At 41.2% G+C, this 19147-nt stretch overlaps 1 protein-coding gene across 4 annotated transcripts in view; it reads left to right on the forward strand.

The window, feature by feature from the left end:
* nek7 (NIMA-related kinase 7) overlaps positions 1-19147 on the forward strand; it is a 397752-nt gene that overhangs the window by 145517 nt on the left and 233088 nt on the right. For all 4 annotated transcript variants that reach the window (XM_085982411.1, XM_085982407.1, XM_085982408.1 and 1 more), the window contains 2 exons: positions 9038-9146; positions 13778-13885. In XM_085982411.1, the coding sequence (XP_085838537.1) occupies positions 9038-9146; positions 13778-13885 (217 nt within the window). The remainder of the gene's footprint in view (positions 1-9037; positions 9147-13777; positions 13886-19147) is intronic.

Consider the following 19147-nt stretch of genomic DNA (forward strand, 5'->3'; position numbering starts at 1 on the left):
TGGTCACTTTCAAATGTCAGAGGTTACTGATTTCAGGATTTGGGAGTCGCATTCTGTGTTGAGGCTGTAAGTGTGTGGTGTTAACTCTATATCCACTGAAGCCTCCATTGCTGAATATAAAAGGCGCCGGCGCCCTCGCCCTTTACTGTGCCACCTCAAATTGTGAGCACATATATGGCATCGATGTCAAACATTCATACAACATTAATTTATTCCAATAGAATAAAAGAACAGAAACTTAACATTGATTTCTAGCAGAACACCCAAGTGAGTACCCTTGTGATTATTTATGTGGCAACTTTCTCTTATGCGTGCTTCTACGTGGTGCTACCCCTATGGCTTCAGCAGATGTAGAGGCAGCCTGCTCACTTCCCTGGTGCGCCTGCTTAGACGCCTTTGGCGGTCGTCCTCTGGGTTTTGGAGCCTGTGAAGGCCCTGCCAAAGTCTGCTCCTCCTGCAGCTACACTGGCAGACTTGGCCATTGCTGCTCAGAGAGTCATCTGGGGCTCTGACCGAGGGGATGGAAGTTTGAGCGCTTGGAGAGGAGCCCCCTCTTGCCTGTCCCCTCCCACCATCATCCCTCTCATGGGCCACCCACACTTCTTTGCTAGCAAGTAGCTGGAGACCACCTTGCTGCACATCAGTGGGGCCACTCTGTACTGACAGTCTTCATAACGGGGACATCCATGAACCTCTGGTTCCTCTCCACGATAGATGCCCATCTAGTCTCCATAGCTGACCATCTATTTAGAAGAGTCTCCATGTTGTTTTGAGTCTGGCGATTTATGTTCTCCATGGAGGTTGCCATCCTTTCCATGGCGGTACCTACATTTGCCATTGCATGCGCTGCGGCATTGCTCATGTTTGAGATGGACTCGCAGTCACCGTGGTTGCCAACCCACCCAGAGCCTCCTGCACTTGTTCCTGAAGCTCCAGGAATGGTCCCTGAGGCTCAGCATCTACATGCAGCTGAGCAGAGCTACATGCAGCTGAGCAGAGCTAGGAGCGTCCTGCGACCTCCGACGAGGACTCTCCACTGCGGTCCCTGTCTCCATCATATGCTCTTGCTCACTCGTGAGTTATGATACACCAGGTGACAACACTACTCTATCTCGCAAACAACCCACCGAGGTGTGCGTCTCTGCGCTGGTGCTGGGTGCGCTCATTTGTGCGGATGCAGCATAAGAACATAACATAAGAAATAGGAGCAGGAGTAGGCCAATCGGCCCCTCGAGCCTGCTCCACCATTCAATAAGATCATGGCTGATCTGATCCTAACCTCAAATCTACTATCACTCTACATCCCTCCCGAACCCATGTGATCTCCTGGGAGAGGCGAAAAACCAGATAAAAAACCCAATGGCCAATTTGGGAGAAAAAAATCTAGGAAATTCCTCTCCGACCCATCTAGGCGATCGAAACTCGTCCAGGAGATCACTGTCCCTATATTTTCTACAGTACTTACCTTCTGTAAAAGGTGATCTCCACCCCAGCCAGGAACAGGAATAGAACCATCTCCTGAAATCTAACACGTAATTAGAACACAAGAAGGAGCAGAACCAGGCTACACAGCCCCTGGGCCCGCTCCATTACCCACAGGGCCATGACCGTTCCGAACATAGACTCATGTCCAATTTCCTGCCCGCTCCCCGTAACCCCTAATTCCCTTTACTTCTAAGAAACTGTCTATTTCTGTTTTAAATTTATTTAATGATGTAGCTTCCACAGCTTTCTGGGGCAGCAAATTCCACAGACCTACTACCCTCTGAGTGAAGAAGTTTCTCCTCATCTCAGTTTTGAAAGAGCAGCCCCTTATTCTAAGATTATGCCCCCTAGTTCCAGTTTCACCCATCATTGGGAACATCCTCCCCGCATCCACCCGATCCAACCCCTTCACAATCTTATATGTTTCAATAAGATCGCCTCTCATTCTTCTGAACTCCAATGAGTAGAGTCCCAATCTACTCAACCTCTCCTCATATGTCCACCCCCTCATCCCTGGGATTAACCGAGTGAACCTTCTTTGTACTGACTCGCGAGCAAGTATGTCTTTTAAGTCGTCCTGCTCTTCCTCCTGGAAAGTAGGGAGGGGGGCTCTTGCTGGTCCTGTGGGAGAGTAGAGACATGAGTTAGACATGTGATATGTAGATTGCAGACACATCCCATTGTGCACATGATGAGCATTCAATTTCAATTGACATCAGGTCCCATATGTGTCACTCATGAAAGCCAAATAAGATGGATGGAGAAGCATTCTGTCACCAGGTTGTTCAACTGAGCCCCTCTCTCCATCCCCCACTTCGAGCTGTTCCACTGATCCTGCAATGTAGAGAGCGGCCTCCTCAGCGTGGGTGAGCTATGAGAGCAATCATGGGCCTCCTCCTGTCCTCTCCCTCTCCCTCTTATTGTGGGCTCTCTTTTCCTGCAATGAGTGAAAGAAGTTGAGTTTCCGTGAGAGTGATGGAATGTAAAGAATGGATAGGATAGATGATTAGAGGAAGACTATGATGGAGTTGGGTGCCAATACCAATTTCCTCCTTTTGAGTTGTTAGTTGTTGGCATTGCATAACCTTGAGGGTGGGTGTGAGGGGTGCATAGTAAGATGGGAAAGTGATTCTGTACATAGGGAGAGAGGGATGGGTGATGGTGCAAGGGATGTTGGGGTGAGTTAGGATGTGCAGGAGTAGGGTTGGCAATGCAGAGTGATGGGGGATGTGTTGACGGGTACGGCAGAATTAAGGTGTCATAAATTTCATCATTGAGAAACTACCTATGAAATAACACTGGACGGCCAGCTGGTGGCGCCGTCCAAGGAGTGTAAATACTCGGGCGTTGACCCCAGCTTTCCAGGGACATTTTTTAAAGACAAGGAGCTAGTGGATACAACTGGACTTCCATGTTCTGAAACAAGTTGATTAAAGCCTTGCTTTATGCTCAAACCAAGTGCGTAGTGAGTTTTATTACATCATAAAGTAAGTGTGCTTTTATACTCACTTTTCCAGAGTGCAGGAGATCATTGAAACTTTTCCTACATTGGACCCAGGTGCATCTGAACACAGACCTGGCATTGACCTCCTCAGCTATTTGCAGCCACTTTGCCTTTGTCTGCTGAGGCGGTTTCCTCCTTCCATCCCCAGGGAACAGGACCTCCCGACGTCCTCTAACTCCCTCCACAAGAACATGGAGGGAGTCATTGTTGAAGCGGGGAGCTGCCTTTTGTCTCTCTTCAGACATCATGGAGAGCACCAGCACTCAGGAGCATCAGAAATAAAGTTGTAAGAGCCATAAAAGCTTAAGAAAATACTTTAAAATATTGGTTAAATAGCATAATACAGTTAATTTACCTGATTGACTTATTGTATTAAGAAACCCCCTATTTTCTTGCTCCAGTAGTATAGTCCGAGACACCCCCTTCATTCTTGCCACAATGGTACAGTCCCTAAGCCACACATGGTATGCAGCCATTTTACAGTTTAAACTCCACGTGGCTGAAGGAGGCAGAAGTTGTGAGGTTTGGAGCAATACAGTTTTTGACCGTGTTCGTTTATACGTGTTTGCTTTGTAATTCCGTTTGTGAAGTGTTATAGTAAACAGTTTAAAAGACAAAGCTACGTTTGGGAACGTTTTATTTCGACACGCGTCTACTCGTTGTTAACAGCCCCACAGCTCAGTGGCTGCCTGTTTGGAAACTAAGAAGCGCCACTACAAAAGTGAAATGTAATTGTGAAATGGCCCCCTTAAATACACTGGCTGCAAACGTGTCATCAGAGCAGCTCAGCAGACCTGTACCTTGTGATCAGGGCAGGTAACGCACACGGCGAGCTTAACGAGCCCAATTAACAGAAAATTGTGTCAGCAGACCGGCTGGAGCCAGGAGCGGGACCAGAACCCACTGACTACCAGTCCCGCCACCATTCGGAAAATCCAGCCCTTACTTGCTGTCATACACTTCTATTTTAACCCTATTTCTTATACTTCCAATTAGTTCATTCCTCCCACATGATTAACTCCAGCTCTGTTCCCCTGTGCTGATGAGTTGTGTCTCGACAACTCCACCCACCTTAGGCTTGTGAAGAGTGATCTTCTTGCTTGAATCAAACTTTCTATTAAAATAGTAGTAACTCCACTTCACAAGTAATTCATTGGCTGTGAAGCAATTTGGGATATTCATGAAAGATGCTATATAAATGTAAGGGTATGGTAACATAGTGGTTATGTTACTAGATTTGTGTATTATCCAACTTATTGTGAGCAATGCCATGTGAGATTAATTTGTAATAATATTGTCTTGACCTACAGAACATTAAATATGTCCTGATGTTGCTAGTTCAGAAATTGGCAATACAAACCTGAAATTGCTACCTGCAAATGAGGGAAGAAATTGTCCTATCTTTCTGCCTGGTTTGGGGTTCAGAGTTGAAAGGTAACTTTACCAAAGCTAAGTTACCCAAAGTAGATTTTCAAGATTGCAAATATTGAAATAAAAGTTATAAAAAGAGGCTAGTGACAAATCTGTTATCAATAAAGCCTGTCTTTTGAAGAAACCCAATGAATTAAATATCAGCAAAGCACTTGGGCCAGATGAGGAAATATGTGTGGAAATCGGTATGGCTCTGGTTAAAATTTTTAGGAACTACATAAATACATCAGCTACAAATTAGAACTGGGAAATATCCCAATCTTCAAATAAGAATGGAAAATGAACCTAGAAATTATGAACTGATTATCCTAACATCTGTGGATTGGGGGCAGAAACGGATAGAGACAAAACACTTAAGAGCGTAATACTGGATGCATTAGAGAACAGTGATGATGCATACTGTTCAGTATTTATTTAGAAACAATAGGTCATGCTCTTTAATCTGCTGGAATTGTTTTTGAGGAGGTACCTAAATTGAATTAGTGAATTTGGGCTAGCTGGTGGATATAATTTACTTGGATTTTTGGAAGGCAGTTGATAGGGTTCCACATGTGAGACTTTTAATATAGGTTAAGGCTCACGGAACTGATGACAAATTGGCACGCAGGATTAAAATTGGCCGAGCAATAGGAATTAGCAGGTGGTGGTAAGTGAGAAATATTCAGTGTGAGAGCCAATGACTGGTAGAATTCTTCAGCACTCTGTTCTGGATCCTCGATTTCTGACACTTCCTAAGTGATATGGAGAATACTTGTCTTATCATCTTTACTAAACACGATAAATGATGTAGCTATGTGATGAGTATAAGCTAATTCAAATGGGTCTGGATCTAATGAGCAGATGGGTTAAGGAATGTTAGGCAGATTTTAATGCAAATAAACATCAGGTGATGCATTTTAGAGCAGGTAATGTGAAATGTATATACAGCGAAGGAGTGTTTGTTGGTAAAGGTGGAGAAAGAAGAGATTGAGGTTGGATTATTGACCAGTCACGGAATGTTTTTTGTTGGTGTGAAGCTGTTCTCAGCCAGGCTAATTACATACATCTTGAGGACATTTGACTGAAAGTCAAAAGAAGTTGTAGGTCATTATGGGTCCACTTTTGGAATATAGTGTGTGGTTTTCTGCCTTCAAAAAGACATTGATGAATTAGAATAAAATGACTAGGATGATTCTAGGACTTTCAGAATTAAAGTTGCGATATGAAAACAGACTTACAAAAATGAAAAAGGATCTTTAAAATTCTTAGGGGATTGGAAAATATAGAAATATAAGCAGACTATTTAATTTGGACCAAGTGTAAGGACACACACAAATTAACAAACTTCAAGCATGAATGGAGATTAGAATATTTTTCTCCTCAGGGTAGTGGACCAGCAAATGCAGTTAATGTTAAGTTGATTACCTGTTTCAAAAGTAACTGGAAATTTGCCTGAAGTGCAGGTGATGTCGAATATTCTGTAGAACATGATGGCTCTTGTGCTACTGGAACCAAAGAAATGCTATCTGTGGAAAGCAACCTGATTAAAAGGCTACTGGAAGGAGACAGCTATGGGAGTGCCTCAGTACTTGAGGTGTTGTTTATTACAATGTAGACAAATTATTTGGAAATGGAGACAGAAATAAAACTGATTTAAATTTCTCACTACCGAAGTTGGTGGGGGAGGAGGGGAGCAAGTAACACAGAATAAATGTGGAGGGATTTGAATGGATTATGAAGTTGGGCTGATGAGATGTTGTTCGCTGTGGATAAATGTGAAATGATGAGATGAGAAGGGAAACAAGCAGTAGAAATATCAGCTGATCAGAATTTGTCTACAGAACATAAAATAGAAACATAGAAAAATAGGAGCAGGAGTAGGCCCTTCGAGCCTGCTCCGCCATTCAATATGATCATGGCTGATCCTCTATCTCAATACCATATTCCCGCTCTCTCCCCATACCCTTTGATGTCTTTTGTGTCTAGAAATCTATCTATCGCCGCCTTAAGTATATTCAGTGACTTGGCCTCCACAGCCTTCTGTGGTAGAGAATTCCACAGGTTCACCACCCTCTTGAGTGAAGAAATTTCTCCTCATCTCAGTTCTAAATGTCCTACCCCGTATCCTGAGACTGTGACCCCTTGTTCTAGACACCACAGCCAGGGGAAACATCCTCCCTGCATCCAATCTGTCTAGCCCTGTCAGCATTTTGTACGTTTCAATGAGATCCCCTCTCATTCTTCTAAACTTTAGTAAATACAGGCCTAGTCGATCCAATTTCTCTTCATATGACCGTCCTGCCATCCCAGGAATCAGTCTGGTGAACCTTCACTGCACTCCCTCTATGGCAAGTATATCCTTTCTTGGGTAAGGAGACCAAAACTGCACACAGTACTCCAGGTGTGGTCTCACCAAGGCCCTGTATAACTGTAGTAAGACATCCTTGCTCTGTACTCAAATCCTCGTGCAATGAAGGCCAACATACCATTTGCCTTCCTAACTGCTTGCTGCACCTGCATGTTTGCTTTCAGTGACTGGTGTACAAGGACACCCAGGTCCCTTTGTGCATCAGCATTTCCCAATCTAGTACCATTTAAATAATGCTCTACCTTTCTGTTTGTCCTACCGAAGTGGATAACTTCACATTTATCCACATTATACTGCATCTGCCATGTATTTGCCCACTCACTCAACTTGTCTAAATCGCCTTAAAGCCCCTTTGCATCCTCCTCACAACTCTCAATCCCACCTAGATTCGTGTCGTCAGCAAACTTGGAAATATTACATTTGGTTGACTCATCCAAATCATTGATATATATTGTGAATAGCTGGGGCCCAAGCACTGATCCCTGCGGTACTCCACTAGTCACCGCCTGCCACCCCGAAAAAGACCCATTTATTCCTACTCTCTGCTTCCTGTCTGTTAACCAATTTTCAATCCATGCCAGTATATTACCCCCAATCCCATGTGCTTTAATTTTGCGCACTAACCTCTTATGTGGGACTTTAATCAAAGGCCTTCTGAAAATCCAAATACGCCACATCCACTGGTTCTCCCTTAAATAGGAGAGGAATCCAGATTAAATCTATTTTGCTTAGTGAAACCATCAGGACAATATGTGGCAACAGTAAGACAGTAAACCAGATCTTGTGGTGTATGACCAGACATATATAGCATAGGTTCCAGCAAGTGATGAGCTTGTACATAATATTGGTCCAGCCTCACTTGGAGTACAACTCTGTTCACCTTACGACAGTAGGGACATACCAACTTTGCAGCAAAGAGTAACTAAATTAAGACCTGTGATTAAGCATCTGAGCAGTGAGGAGAGGCTACAAACACTGGAAATATTTACCTTGGAGGGAAAAAATGCTGAGTGGATCTTGTGGTATTCCAGGTTCCAAGACGTATAGATAATTTGGACCCAAATGCTGTTTTTACATAATCACAAACTCTGCAGGAAAGAAAGGACGCTAGCTCAGCAGAGTGAAGGTGAACAGATGAATTCGATATAACTATTTTACATATCATGACGAATATATGGAACAAGCTACTTAGGGAGGCAGTTGGAGGGGGTGTGAAAAAACTGTCACCAATTTCAAGAGGGAACTGGATAGATATTTGGCAGGGAAAATTAGGTGTCTGAAAGATTGTGCCTAGTATTTTGCAAAATTTGAATGATATTGACATGGGGAGGGACAGATCATCCTGGTGTTTTGCTTGATTTCCTTTGATATTAGTAATTATTTACTAAAATTTATTTCTGGAGATTTAGTGGGTCGTTAAGTCTATGATGGGGTAAATAGTACATGGTCTGTGGCAGGAATGGGCTTAATGAAACAAATGGACTTTTCTCATTCCATGCTTGGTTATGCATGCTTTTTGGTTTGCTTGTTTTCTAAATCAACATTGGAAAGCCAAAGTGTTCCATGCATGTGGAAATAAAATAAACCAGGTAAATACCAAGTGACAATAGTTCACTTGGTCAGAACTTGCTTTCAATTGAAACTGTGTTCCCAGAAGATAATTTAACTTGTAATATGATGTGAATTACTAGTTTTTCAGTATAGTTGCCCATTTCTACCATCCATGGGGCAAAAATATTTCCAAATCTGTATATTAAGAATTGCAATCCTAAGTTGTTACATGGCAGCACGGTGGCATAGTGGTTAGCACTGTTGCCTCACAGCGCCAGGGACCCGGGTTCGAATCCGGCCTCGGGTGACTGTCTGTGTGGAGTTTGCACATTCTCCCCGTGTTTGCGTGGGTTTTCTCCGGGTGCTCCGGTTTCCTCCCACAGTCCAAAGATGTGCGGGGTTAGGTTGATTGGCTATGATAAAAATTGACCCTTGGTGTTAGGGGGATTAAATACGTGGGGATAGGGTGGGATATGTGTTGGTGTAGGGGTTACGGGGATCGGGTGGGATATGTGTCGGTGCAGGCTCGATGGGCCGAAATGGCCTCTATCTGTACTGTGGGGTTTCTCTGTGATTCTGTGACTTGTATATAAATTTGTTTTGATAGTGTTTTTTGCTTGCAGTATTTAAGTTTAGTTTCAAATTAATAATGTTATCGGCTTTTCATTCTACCCACTTGTACTAATTTGGATTCATAGTGTTGTCTGATATTTTCACAGCATTTTAAGAAACAGAAGCGGCTGATTCCAGAAAGAACAATATGGAAGTACTTTGTTCAACTCTGCAGTGCCTTGGAACACATGCATTCTCGGCGTGTCATGCACAGAGGTAATTTCAACACACAATAACATACCATAAACCTACATTAAGAGGGAGCCTGTTTTTTTATTATTACATGAATGGATAAACATTAAACTGATATCGTAGTCATTTTCTAAATGGAATTGTTGGAATTGCACACACCAGAACCAGTTCTGCATAAAGGCTGTAAGTAGATGGCGGAGCCAAACTGCCTTGGTGTAGTATATTGATAGGATAAGATACCATTCGGTTCATTCAGCTATTTCCAGGATCTCCCGTGGCATCGTTCATGATACAGGAAACTTTGGTTTATCCGGAGGTTATATGTCCGGAATACTCGATCTAACGGCAAAAATCGGGAGCCGTTTTCTATTTTTTTTAGTTCTCGTTGCTTTTTTTTTTCCCAGTCAAGCACTGCAAGGTCAGTAGCTATAGCAACAGCTTCAGCTACAGACGCTTGCAGCTGCAGCCGATTGTTTTGAAGCTGTTGCTAAGCAACAGGGTTTGTTGATTCACACGGAGCTTCTCAGTTCTGTATGTTTAAACATTAACTCTGGTATGTCCGGCACACTTGATGTTACGGCACCAGCTCGATCCCGTCAGTGCCGGATATCAGAAAGTTTCCTGTAAGTGGATACAGGAAGGGTTACCGTCGAAAAGAAAGGATTTGAGGTTTTAGTAGAGTGAAAAGGAAGAGGGAGCTGTTTTTTTTAACGGGAATGGATGAAATATAATCAAATTTCTTTTAAATAAGTGGGTGTGCCATTGTGTTGCTCGTGGTAAATCACAGAATATGGACCTGGAATTCTCCAACGGCGATACTGGCTAGGTACACCATAAGTTAGACCGTTGTGCTCCCCAATCCTCCAGCAGTGAGATTACCTCCAAATTTGCTGGAGAACTATTTAGAATACGCCGCAATGCGCTAGCGGTAAATTGTCCAGTGGCCAGTGTATTAATCCCGCTACTAACAGTGCAATTTATTTTTCAACTTAAAGCAATGCTGCAAAAAATGTCTTTTTTCCAAAATGCAATTCAAAATTACTTAAGTAAGGCCATTTGTTTACTGATCTGGTTTTAAAATGTGCTGACATATTTGGAAGATAGAAAAGAGCTCCGAAGATCAAGCAGTTGGTTCGGTGGAAGCTATCACTTGGTTGGTGGCTCACTGGGCTGTCAAAAGCTACTGAGCTCTTTCAGCTCCTCAACATCAACATCGACAACAGAAAAGGTGTTGAGGGGAGGTCGAGCTGTCTTATTTATAGCGGTTTGCTCCACAGGTTTTGTTAGATGGAAAGCTAATTTATCATTGACCGAAAGGACCATTTGGTTAAAAGACTAGTAATTACTGCTAATTTTGTTCAAGCCTCGTATCTTCAGCTATAGTAATTAAAAATATACTGCTTAAATTTAATTGTGGCTAACATTTGAAATAGATTATAAAAAATCAGTTTTGTTGAGGTATTTTGTATCTTTATTCATTTAGATATTACATATATTTGTTTTGCTTTTTTGAAATCAAACCCACACTACCGAAATGAAAATTATTTCATTTTTTTAAAACTATTATGGAAAACAATTATTTATTCACGTGGATTTTTAATTTCAGGCATTTCCATCTGTTGTGCAGCACAAGGGCAGGGTTTTAAGTCGCCATTAGTTTAAAAGTGGTTGTTTGTGATCAGGGTATTTCTTGGATTCATGAAGTCAGGAGACCTGCATATATCTCACAAAGGATCAGGCTACTTCCCAAGTCGACAGCTTTCTATTGATTAAGAGAAAGATCTGAATTGCTCAGATCAATTCCCAATAATAATCAGTTTATGCTAATTTGAGTCAATAGGCAAGAGTTCACATGTGGCTTGTGCCAAGCTCCACAAAGACTCCCAAAGCCTGGGAAATAAAACAACCTGCTTCCTCAAATACAAGACCATAAATCATGCTGCAGCCAAGTCTCCAGCGCCAGTATTTTTCAGTCACATCATGATTTCTTGGAACTAGAATAATGGCGTATGCTGTAGATGAGGCATTACTATGGCTCAAGTTTTCGGTAATTTCCGTGCCATGATCTGTTTCTTGCATATCTCTAATGTCTACATGTTGCTTGTGTTCTTGCTGTCTTTTTCATTCTTGTTCTCCACTCTTGTCTTTGTTTTGTTCCCTGGTTATCTATATGTCCTTTTTTTTGTTACATTTTTTTATCATTCTTTTTGGGGGGTTTTGGGGGTGGAGATTGAGTTGGATGTATGGTAGTGGTTGGTGGAGGGATATGACTAGAGCTGTAGGTAGGTTTCGTGTGGGAGGGATGGATCTGACCTGGGGTCCAGACTGCCTTTGGGGTGATGAGTTATGACTGAGGGTGAGGGAAAGCAAAGCGACGCAAGGTACTGCATGATATTTTTTGCTGCAGCTGTACACTGCATTTCGGCCGCACTGTTGGTTAGAAGACCGTCAGTTGTATAACCTCCCCTTCTCACAACACCATCACTCCCATTGCCTCTTCCTCACTTCTGCTTCACACCACTATCTCACACTTTCCTCAGGCTGACACTACACTGAAGGAATGCTGCACTGTCGAAGTGCCGTCTTTTGGATGAGATGTTAAATCTGCCCTATCAGGTGGACGTAAAAGATCTTAGGCACTATTTGAACAAGAGCAGAGGAGTTCTTCCTGGTGTCCTGGCCATTATTTATCCCTGAACCAACATCACTAAAACAGATTATCTGGTCATTACCACATTGTTGTTTGTGGGAGCTTGCTGTGCACAAATTGGCTGCCGCATTTCCTACTTTACAACAGTGACTACACTTTAAAAAGTATTTAGTTGGCTGTAAAGCACTTTGGGACATCTGGTGGTCGTGAAAGGCGCTGTATAAATGCATGTTCATTCATCGTCATTCCTCTACACCGTTACTCCTCATCCTCTCATCCCCCATTTTCTTCCCATGCAGCCTGATGCCTTCCTCTGTCACCACCTTCTAATCTGCATTCCCCATTGGTCCCACCAAAACGCCCTGTCCACTCATTCATCCCCAAATTCCCCATCTCTGCTACCTTGTATCCAGTGCTCCTTTCCCTAAGTCCTTAACCCTAATTGCCGTTCTCCGTCTCCTTCACTCTTTCCTAAGCCCCCACTCAACCTTCCCTTCCTATTTCACCACTATACACCCTAAGTGAAAATTGCAGTGGAAGAGGGTGGCAGCAAGTTGTCTCTTCAGAATGCCAGATACTTGCAGCAAGTCCCAGTCGTTATACGGGATCGTTGGATGTTCAATTACAGGTTGAAAATGCTGCATAATTAATTGCATTGTATGATTTCAAATTACTGAGATCCATCCTTTTGGGAAAGATGCAAGCTGCAAAAAGAGCTCACATATGTAGTGGTGGTCCTTAGGGCAAAGACTCAGCACTAACGAAAACTCCTTTACAATTGCTGCTTGGGCGTGACACAATCGCACTACCCAGATTGAAGCTAATTTGTTCCTCAGCAGCATTCATCTCTTTAACAGAGTGCTGATTAGTTTATTATTGACAACTGACATTTGTAGTTAGTTTTATAAGTAGAATGGTGAACCTTTTATTGTCAATTTGACTCCTTATTGCTAAAGCATAAAGTTAATTTCTTTCTCTTTCACTCATTGTCAATCAATTTTAACTGCTCCCATGGTGTGCAACTATTGACTTCAGATCAGGCAAATGTAAATCATTGTGTTCCTCCATACTTTTTGAGACAGTATTTACTTTATGGGAATTAACAGTAAAAGTTTTGGGTTTAATGAACATATTAATACAATCTGAAGCATATCAATGTGCTTGTGCCATGAGATGGCAGGATTCATGTGTGCCCATGATTCCATGCATATTCATTTACGAATGGCTATTGAATTCAGTACTAAGCATAACCTTGTGCTTCTCGATAAGGAGATAAGGAAATGTGAAGAATGAGTAAATGTGGGTACTTATATGTGAATTCTGGCAATTATTTGTAGAATTGCATTCAGAGGTTTGGAAGTCTTGTCGCGTAGCTATCCTTGTGGGTGGGGAATGATTTGAAGAAACCTTGAGAGGATCCATCGTTTCCCCCAACTGTAGCTTCTCAATAAGTAATCCGCTATTACTTTTTCTGTGTTGCATGGTAGTGGCTGTACAAACTAGAAAACACCTAGATTATATCCCTGGTCTGTACTAAGTTATCTGATCTCTGCTTGGGCAGCAGTTAGGCTGCTACTTTGGATGCCAGTGGAACGATATTTCAGCAGCAACATAAGTCAGTGCCTTCAAGGAATAAGGCAAGAAAATGTGGGATAGGAAGGAAAATAGGTTTAAGGGACTTGAAAGGAACATTTTTTTTCTTGGAATGTTCTTCACAACACTAGAAATCTGCAAAACTGTGTATAGTTATTGCTTCATTCATTAAATTAGAAATGAGACACAATTGAAGAAGTTTTAGCTTAATTCAGAGTTAATAGAGTACATGAAGCAGTGTGGTAGCTTTCCCATTTTTGCCAACATTATTGGGAAGCAAAAGTAAGCATTTTTTATTTGAATGAATGGCAAAGTTGTGAGACCTTATTATGCTGTCTAGAAAATATTTCCTGTTGTAGTAATGTGTCACTACTTCATATTTATTTACATATAACATTTTGTTCCCTTGCAGATATAAAACCCGCTAATGTGTTCATTACAGCAACTGGGGTAGTAAAGCTGGGAGACCTTGGATTGGGCAGATTCTTTAGTTCGAAAACTACAGCAGCACATTCTTTAGGTGAGCAACCCTGCACAACACGAATCCATCTAATTACAGAGCGGGATGTATTTCATTAAGAGTGTGACCAAAACCATGTGTCTGTCATAAACGTGCAAGTAGCAAAAGCCAAGCTCCCCAACCACTATTGGGTGTATCTATTTCATTGTGCAGTTAGGGGGTTTCCTGTTTCTTTGACCTTTGCCATAACACAGGGTATGTCTGGAAGTAACAAGTCCAATCTTGCTACTGATACAGAACTCTGATTACACAACAGTGTAATAAAGACCAAAGAGTTTATGATGAATAGACTGCTTCAAGGCTACATGCTGGGCTGACCCATTGATCCTTTCAGGGGTTTATAATGCAGAAAACCTTGAACAATCAGACCAGCTACTTTTTTTAAATTGCATTTTGGAGATTGCATTTCAAGACATAGTTCAACTGCTGATTTTGTGTTGTTTTGTTTCTTGGCTAATATTTTAAACCAAAGAGTTATAGCTGTTACAAAAAATGCAAATAATAAACTGTCAACTTTCAGCAGCCTTGATCTAGATAGGATTTGAGTTGTGCATGACATTGATTTACTTAGACCAGTTGGGAACACAAACATAATTTCAGAGAAGCTGGTTCTCAAATGCCTTTTTATTTCAAACCAGTATTTTCCAGACAAGGGAATACATTGCTGATTATTTCACAATACAGTGAGTACAAGCTGGATAGTAGAAGTGCAAGTTAAGATGTGGATTAAGTGCAATCCTTATGAAAGTGAAAAGTGTTGGGGCTCTGGCTCTTATTACAGACTCTGGTGCAAATGTACTCTGGAAGGTCTCAAGGAACTGGAGCAGGGGGGAATATCAACTTCCAAGTCCTATTTAAAAGTGATAAGTTTTATGCATATGTTGATATTTTAGTATTGGGCTAAAAATCTGAACTGGGAGCACAACCAAGCTATTTAGCTCATGATTAGATGAATAGAATACAACACAGAAGGAGGTCATTTGGCCCATCAAGTCTGTGCCGTTTCTTTGAAAGAGCTATACAATTAGTCACACTCCCCTTCTCTTTCCCAGAAGCCCTGCAAATAAAAGATATTGAATGGATAATTGGAATAATATTTTTATCACCAGTGAGGAAGAGGAATTTAATAGCATAAGTGGGCTATGTTGATTATATCTGCCAATGATCATGCAAGACATGCATGGCACTTGAGCATTCTTGGTTTGCTAAATCTTGCTTACTGAGGGAGGAAATAATTAGGGCCATGTGCACCTGACAGTCCTAGATCCTAGATATTATGCTGCAATAAAATGGCAGTAGCTAGATTTTGAGTAAAAGGTTTCATTTAGAAATGGTACAATTTGAAAATGGTAGTTTTTTCCTTAACTAGCACTAGCTTAACCCTTTCCACCACCCCCACCTTGGTTGTCCACACTTTTGTCCCATATATTAGCTCGGTGTTATAACTTGATTTTTGAGCCTGGTGGTCAGCTTGAACCAATTTCCTACAACCCACTGCATCTGCAAGTACTTCAAGAGACTTGACAGTGCCGTTCTTCTGGCTTCAGAGGTTCTGCAACACTTTGGGCCTTAGACTTCTCAATGTCCTCACCTTTTATCACCCTTCCTGCTGCTAGAGCTCCTGTTTAGGAAACAGGCATGATGCAATTGCAGCTTTAATATTGGTGCCATTTTAGTTCAGCTTCTGTGAGATCAGCATCTTTGATCTGGCTCCTGGCCTATATGCTGCTAATTTCCAGCTTCCTTATCCCAGTGATGGACTTGTGGAACCATGAAAAACTGGGAGCCAGATTTAATAAGTAAATGGTAGGAGCAGGCTCAAGAATGTCATCTCCCAGAATCTGACTTAAAATTATGCCAGTATAAATGTGGCTGCCCACTGTTGCTTATTCCTGCACCTACTAAGGGTGAAAAAAGGTAAGGACATAGAGAAGACAAGGCAGAAGGAAGGCACATTCAAGTCTCTTGAAATACTTGCAGATGCAGTAGGTTTGGGACTGCTTCTTTGGATTCTATGGTGTTGCCTTCCCTCTGGCCTGATAAACCACTAACTTCTTACATTGGATAATATCACAACAGAGCCATGAAGACTTTTCTCATAAAATAGAATATCTCTGTTATTGATTCAATATTCAATGGACCAGTTGTTCTGTTCTTGTGCGTCTCATTTGTGCGTTTGTACATAAAATCTCAGCTTGCCTTGCATGGCTATTTCAGTTTTCAGTAATCCAGTGGCTGTCCCACATATTGGGATGGTTGCAACTATTACCCGCTTTTAATGCCAATCTCAACAATTAGTGCCAGACACTGAATCCGACACTGTTGAGCTCAGCACTCAACCAGGTGCTGAGTCATGATCAAATTTATTACACCAGTATACTGCTTTCCCACCGAGCAGGACTTTTAGACTTTTCATGAGATGATAATTCTAAAAGTACTGCACGCTGGGAGGGCAATATACTGCTGAAATCAAACCTCTGTGATTCAGCACAGGGTTTAGGGAATGCTAGACTTGGTGTCTGGCACTGGCCGTCATGTTGTAGCACCAAACACTGAAAATAATGGCAAGGTGGCTAAAGCAATACTGAAAACAACATTTCCAAATTTACATCTTCAAGAAATGGTAAAAGTTGAAATTCACAGTCTTGGTGTCGATCAAATTCATGGTACTGCTGTGGTCTTTTTCCCAGTTTGAGTTTTTATTGTTCTTTACTTAGCACAGACACTAGGACTAAGGTAGGATTACAGGATTTGATTATTAAAATGTCGAGTGACAACAAATCTTAATATATCAATGATATAAAACTTGCTATTTGAACATGGAGAGAGGAGTCACTGAACATGCTTCAACAGCAAGACTAAAGCAATTCAACAGCTGTTGTGTTTTAGAGGTCTGCTTTTGAGAGCAGATCTAAAAAATTGTATTACAAGCAATTATAGCAGTTTTTCACATCTTATGTTTACATTTGTAGCTTCGGTATAGCGTAGCATTCATTCATTATAGTCATGGTCACAAAATATCTAATTAAGTAGTCTGATCTGTTGGGGAGATTGGAATAATGCCTGTCTTGAGAGTTATGTTGCCCTAACCCACATGACTTACTGCTTCCAGATTCTCTAAGAGTACCTTTACTGACAGCCATCTTTCACTGCGTGAGAACTTTGTCCGTCTCTTCAGCTTCTGTATACAAATTTCTGAGTTTCCTAGGACCTTAGTGTTTGTCAAGACCAGATTTTACAGAAGACTATTCTCTATCACTAACTGCAGATCTTCCCCTCCATAACAACTTTGCCTTTTGTGAATTCTGTGAGCAATTCTAGGAAGATTAGAAACTACAGAGACACCAGGCAGTTTCCAGAAAGAAACACAAATTAGAACACAACAGTAGTTCAGAACCAAAGTTTCCTGATTCCCACACTGGTTGCCTTCATCAAAAAGTAGAAGCATCTCCAGTTGTATGATCTTCTGGCAGGAACAAGCTGCCTTCTGTAACGCCTTATATTGTTCTTGAAACCACCTGCCACCACCAGTACCAGGTGAACAAGTTTATTCAAGGGTACCCAAAGAATCAGAATTCATTGGGGTACAATATATCTAAGACTTGAAGCATTACCTAAGATCAGTGATAAAATCTCCAGGTGCAGCCTCAATGATTAGTGTTGGACAATGGCTTAGTGACTATTCTGGACACATACACCTTCTCCTTAATTTCACAAATTAACAAAATATTCATTTGAATGATTCTGGTACTGTTAGAGACAAAGGCCACTGTGGAATATTTTTCTTCATTTACATATTTTAAAAATGGTGGGACAGTACAACCCACTATACTGTGACAATATACAGTGGTCAAATAAGCCATCGTTGGTACAGATGATTACATTTGTAGGTTAAAAATAAATGATCTTGGGAGTAAAATAAAATTACCATCTCAACAAAAACAGTGATATGTTCTCAAGCTAGCAAACCCTTTTTCATTTTTTGGGATTTTTGGGAATCTAATGGGATAGAAATGTTATCTCTGTTGTAGGCTTCTGCTAGGATACCAAACATTTTACATTCTATCATCCATTGTTTTGGGCCTGAAAAGGATACATTTCTTGAAAGTTTTGACTACCCATCTCTATTTCATTTCAGTAGTCTTTGGGCCAAGACTAGTTGCTCTGTCACCTAGAGTCATGCGCTTAACTTAATTTGCTATTGCGGAAGAGCTGTTAAATTACCTGAGCAATGTTTACATATTTTCTTTGTTTCCTGGCTTCGACAGTTATATTACAAGTTATTTTCTCAGATGTTCCCAGGCTTCTGCAGTTAAAGAAACCACTTGTTCATGCTGCAAGTTCAGTACTTGATCTCGGATTTCCATCTCCCTAAATAGCCCTTCTAAATTAAACTTCACTGTGTGGGAAATCACGGGGAGAATTCACATCCTACAGTCAATATACCAATGTGTTTGTGAGCTATACGTTTACTCACTGTCTGAAAAGTCATCTTTTTTGGTTAGGATTTATTGTTGACTTGTCCTCGCGTATTTAACCACTCCATATTTTTGAGGGTTTTTTAAAATTAGAATCTGGTGAACTAAAAGTGCATTTCCCAGAGGGTAGGAGGTATCAAATTTTTCAGTTGTGGACATATTCTATTGACAAATTTATCAGGGGAAAGGAGAGTCTGATATAGCTATTTAAATACTCTTGCAACTTTAAAACAAAAGACATCAGGTACACTCTTTAATATTTGGATAATATCTTTGTAATTTTTTTGATTTTGGACAGAATCTAAATACAACATTAGTTTGTGTACCGAAATTGTGCTTCAATTCTAGAACTGCTAGCAATTCTTTGCATGCTTCCTATGATTCAATTTTCAGAGTCACAGCAGACCAGCTTGACTATCAATACCTTTCTGAAGCTACTTGTTGGAATTACTTTGGCTTTCAATAAGCTGGGAAGCTGCATACTGAAATGTTTCCCTGCCCCCTGCGGATTCTCATGTGGATTCTCCACATCCACAAGCTTGCATGTTGTTCACTGCCAATTATTAGTATCATATTTTATAGTAGCAAAAGGTGATTATTGTTGACCCTTTGCAGCTCAACTGGGCTAAATGCGTAATAATTGCTTAAATGTGGCTTTGTATCTTTATCGTAGGCTTAAACTTTGCTGTTATTGGTGCCTCTGAATTATTATGATTTAAAACTGACAGAAGTGCATAACTTTTAAAGCAAGCCAGCACTGCATTACAATCACAGAGACGATCCA

Source organism: Somniosus microcephalus, chromosome 3 (genome assembly GCF_052327205.1).
Source record: "Somniosus microcephalus isolate GS21.2 chromosome 3, FLI_Smic_1.0, whole genome shotgun sequence".
In the NCBI taxonomy this organism is placed as follows: Eukaryota; Metazoa; Chordata; class Chondrichthyes; order Squaliformes; family Somniosidae; genus Somniosus; species Somniosus microcephalus.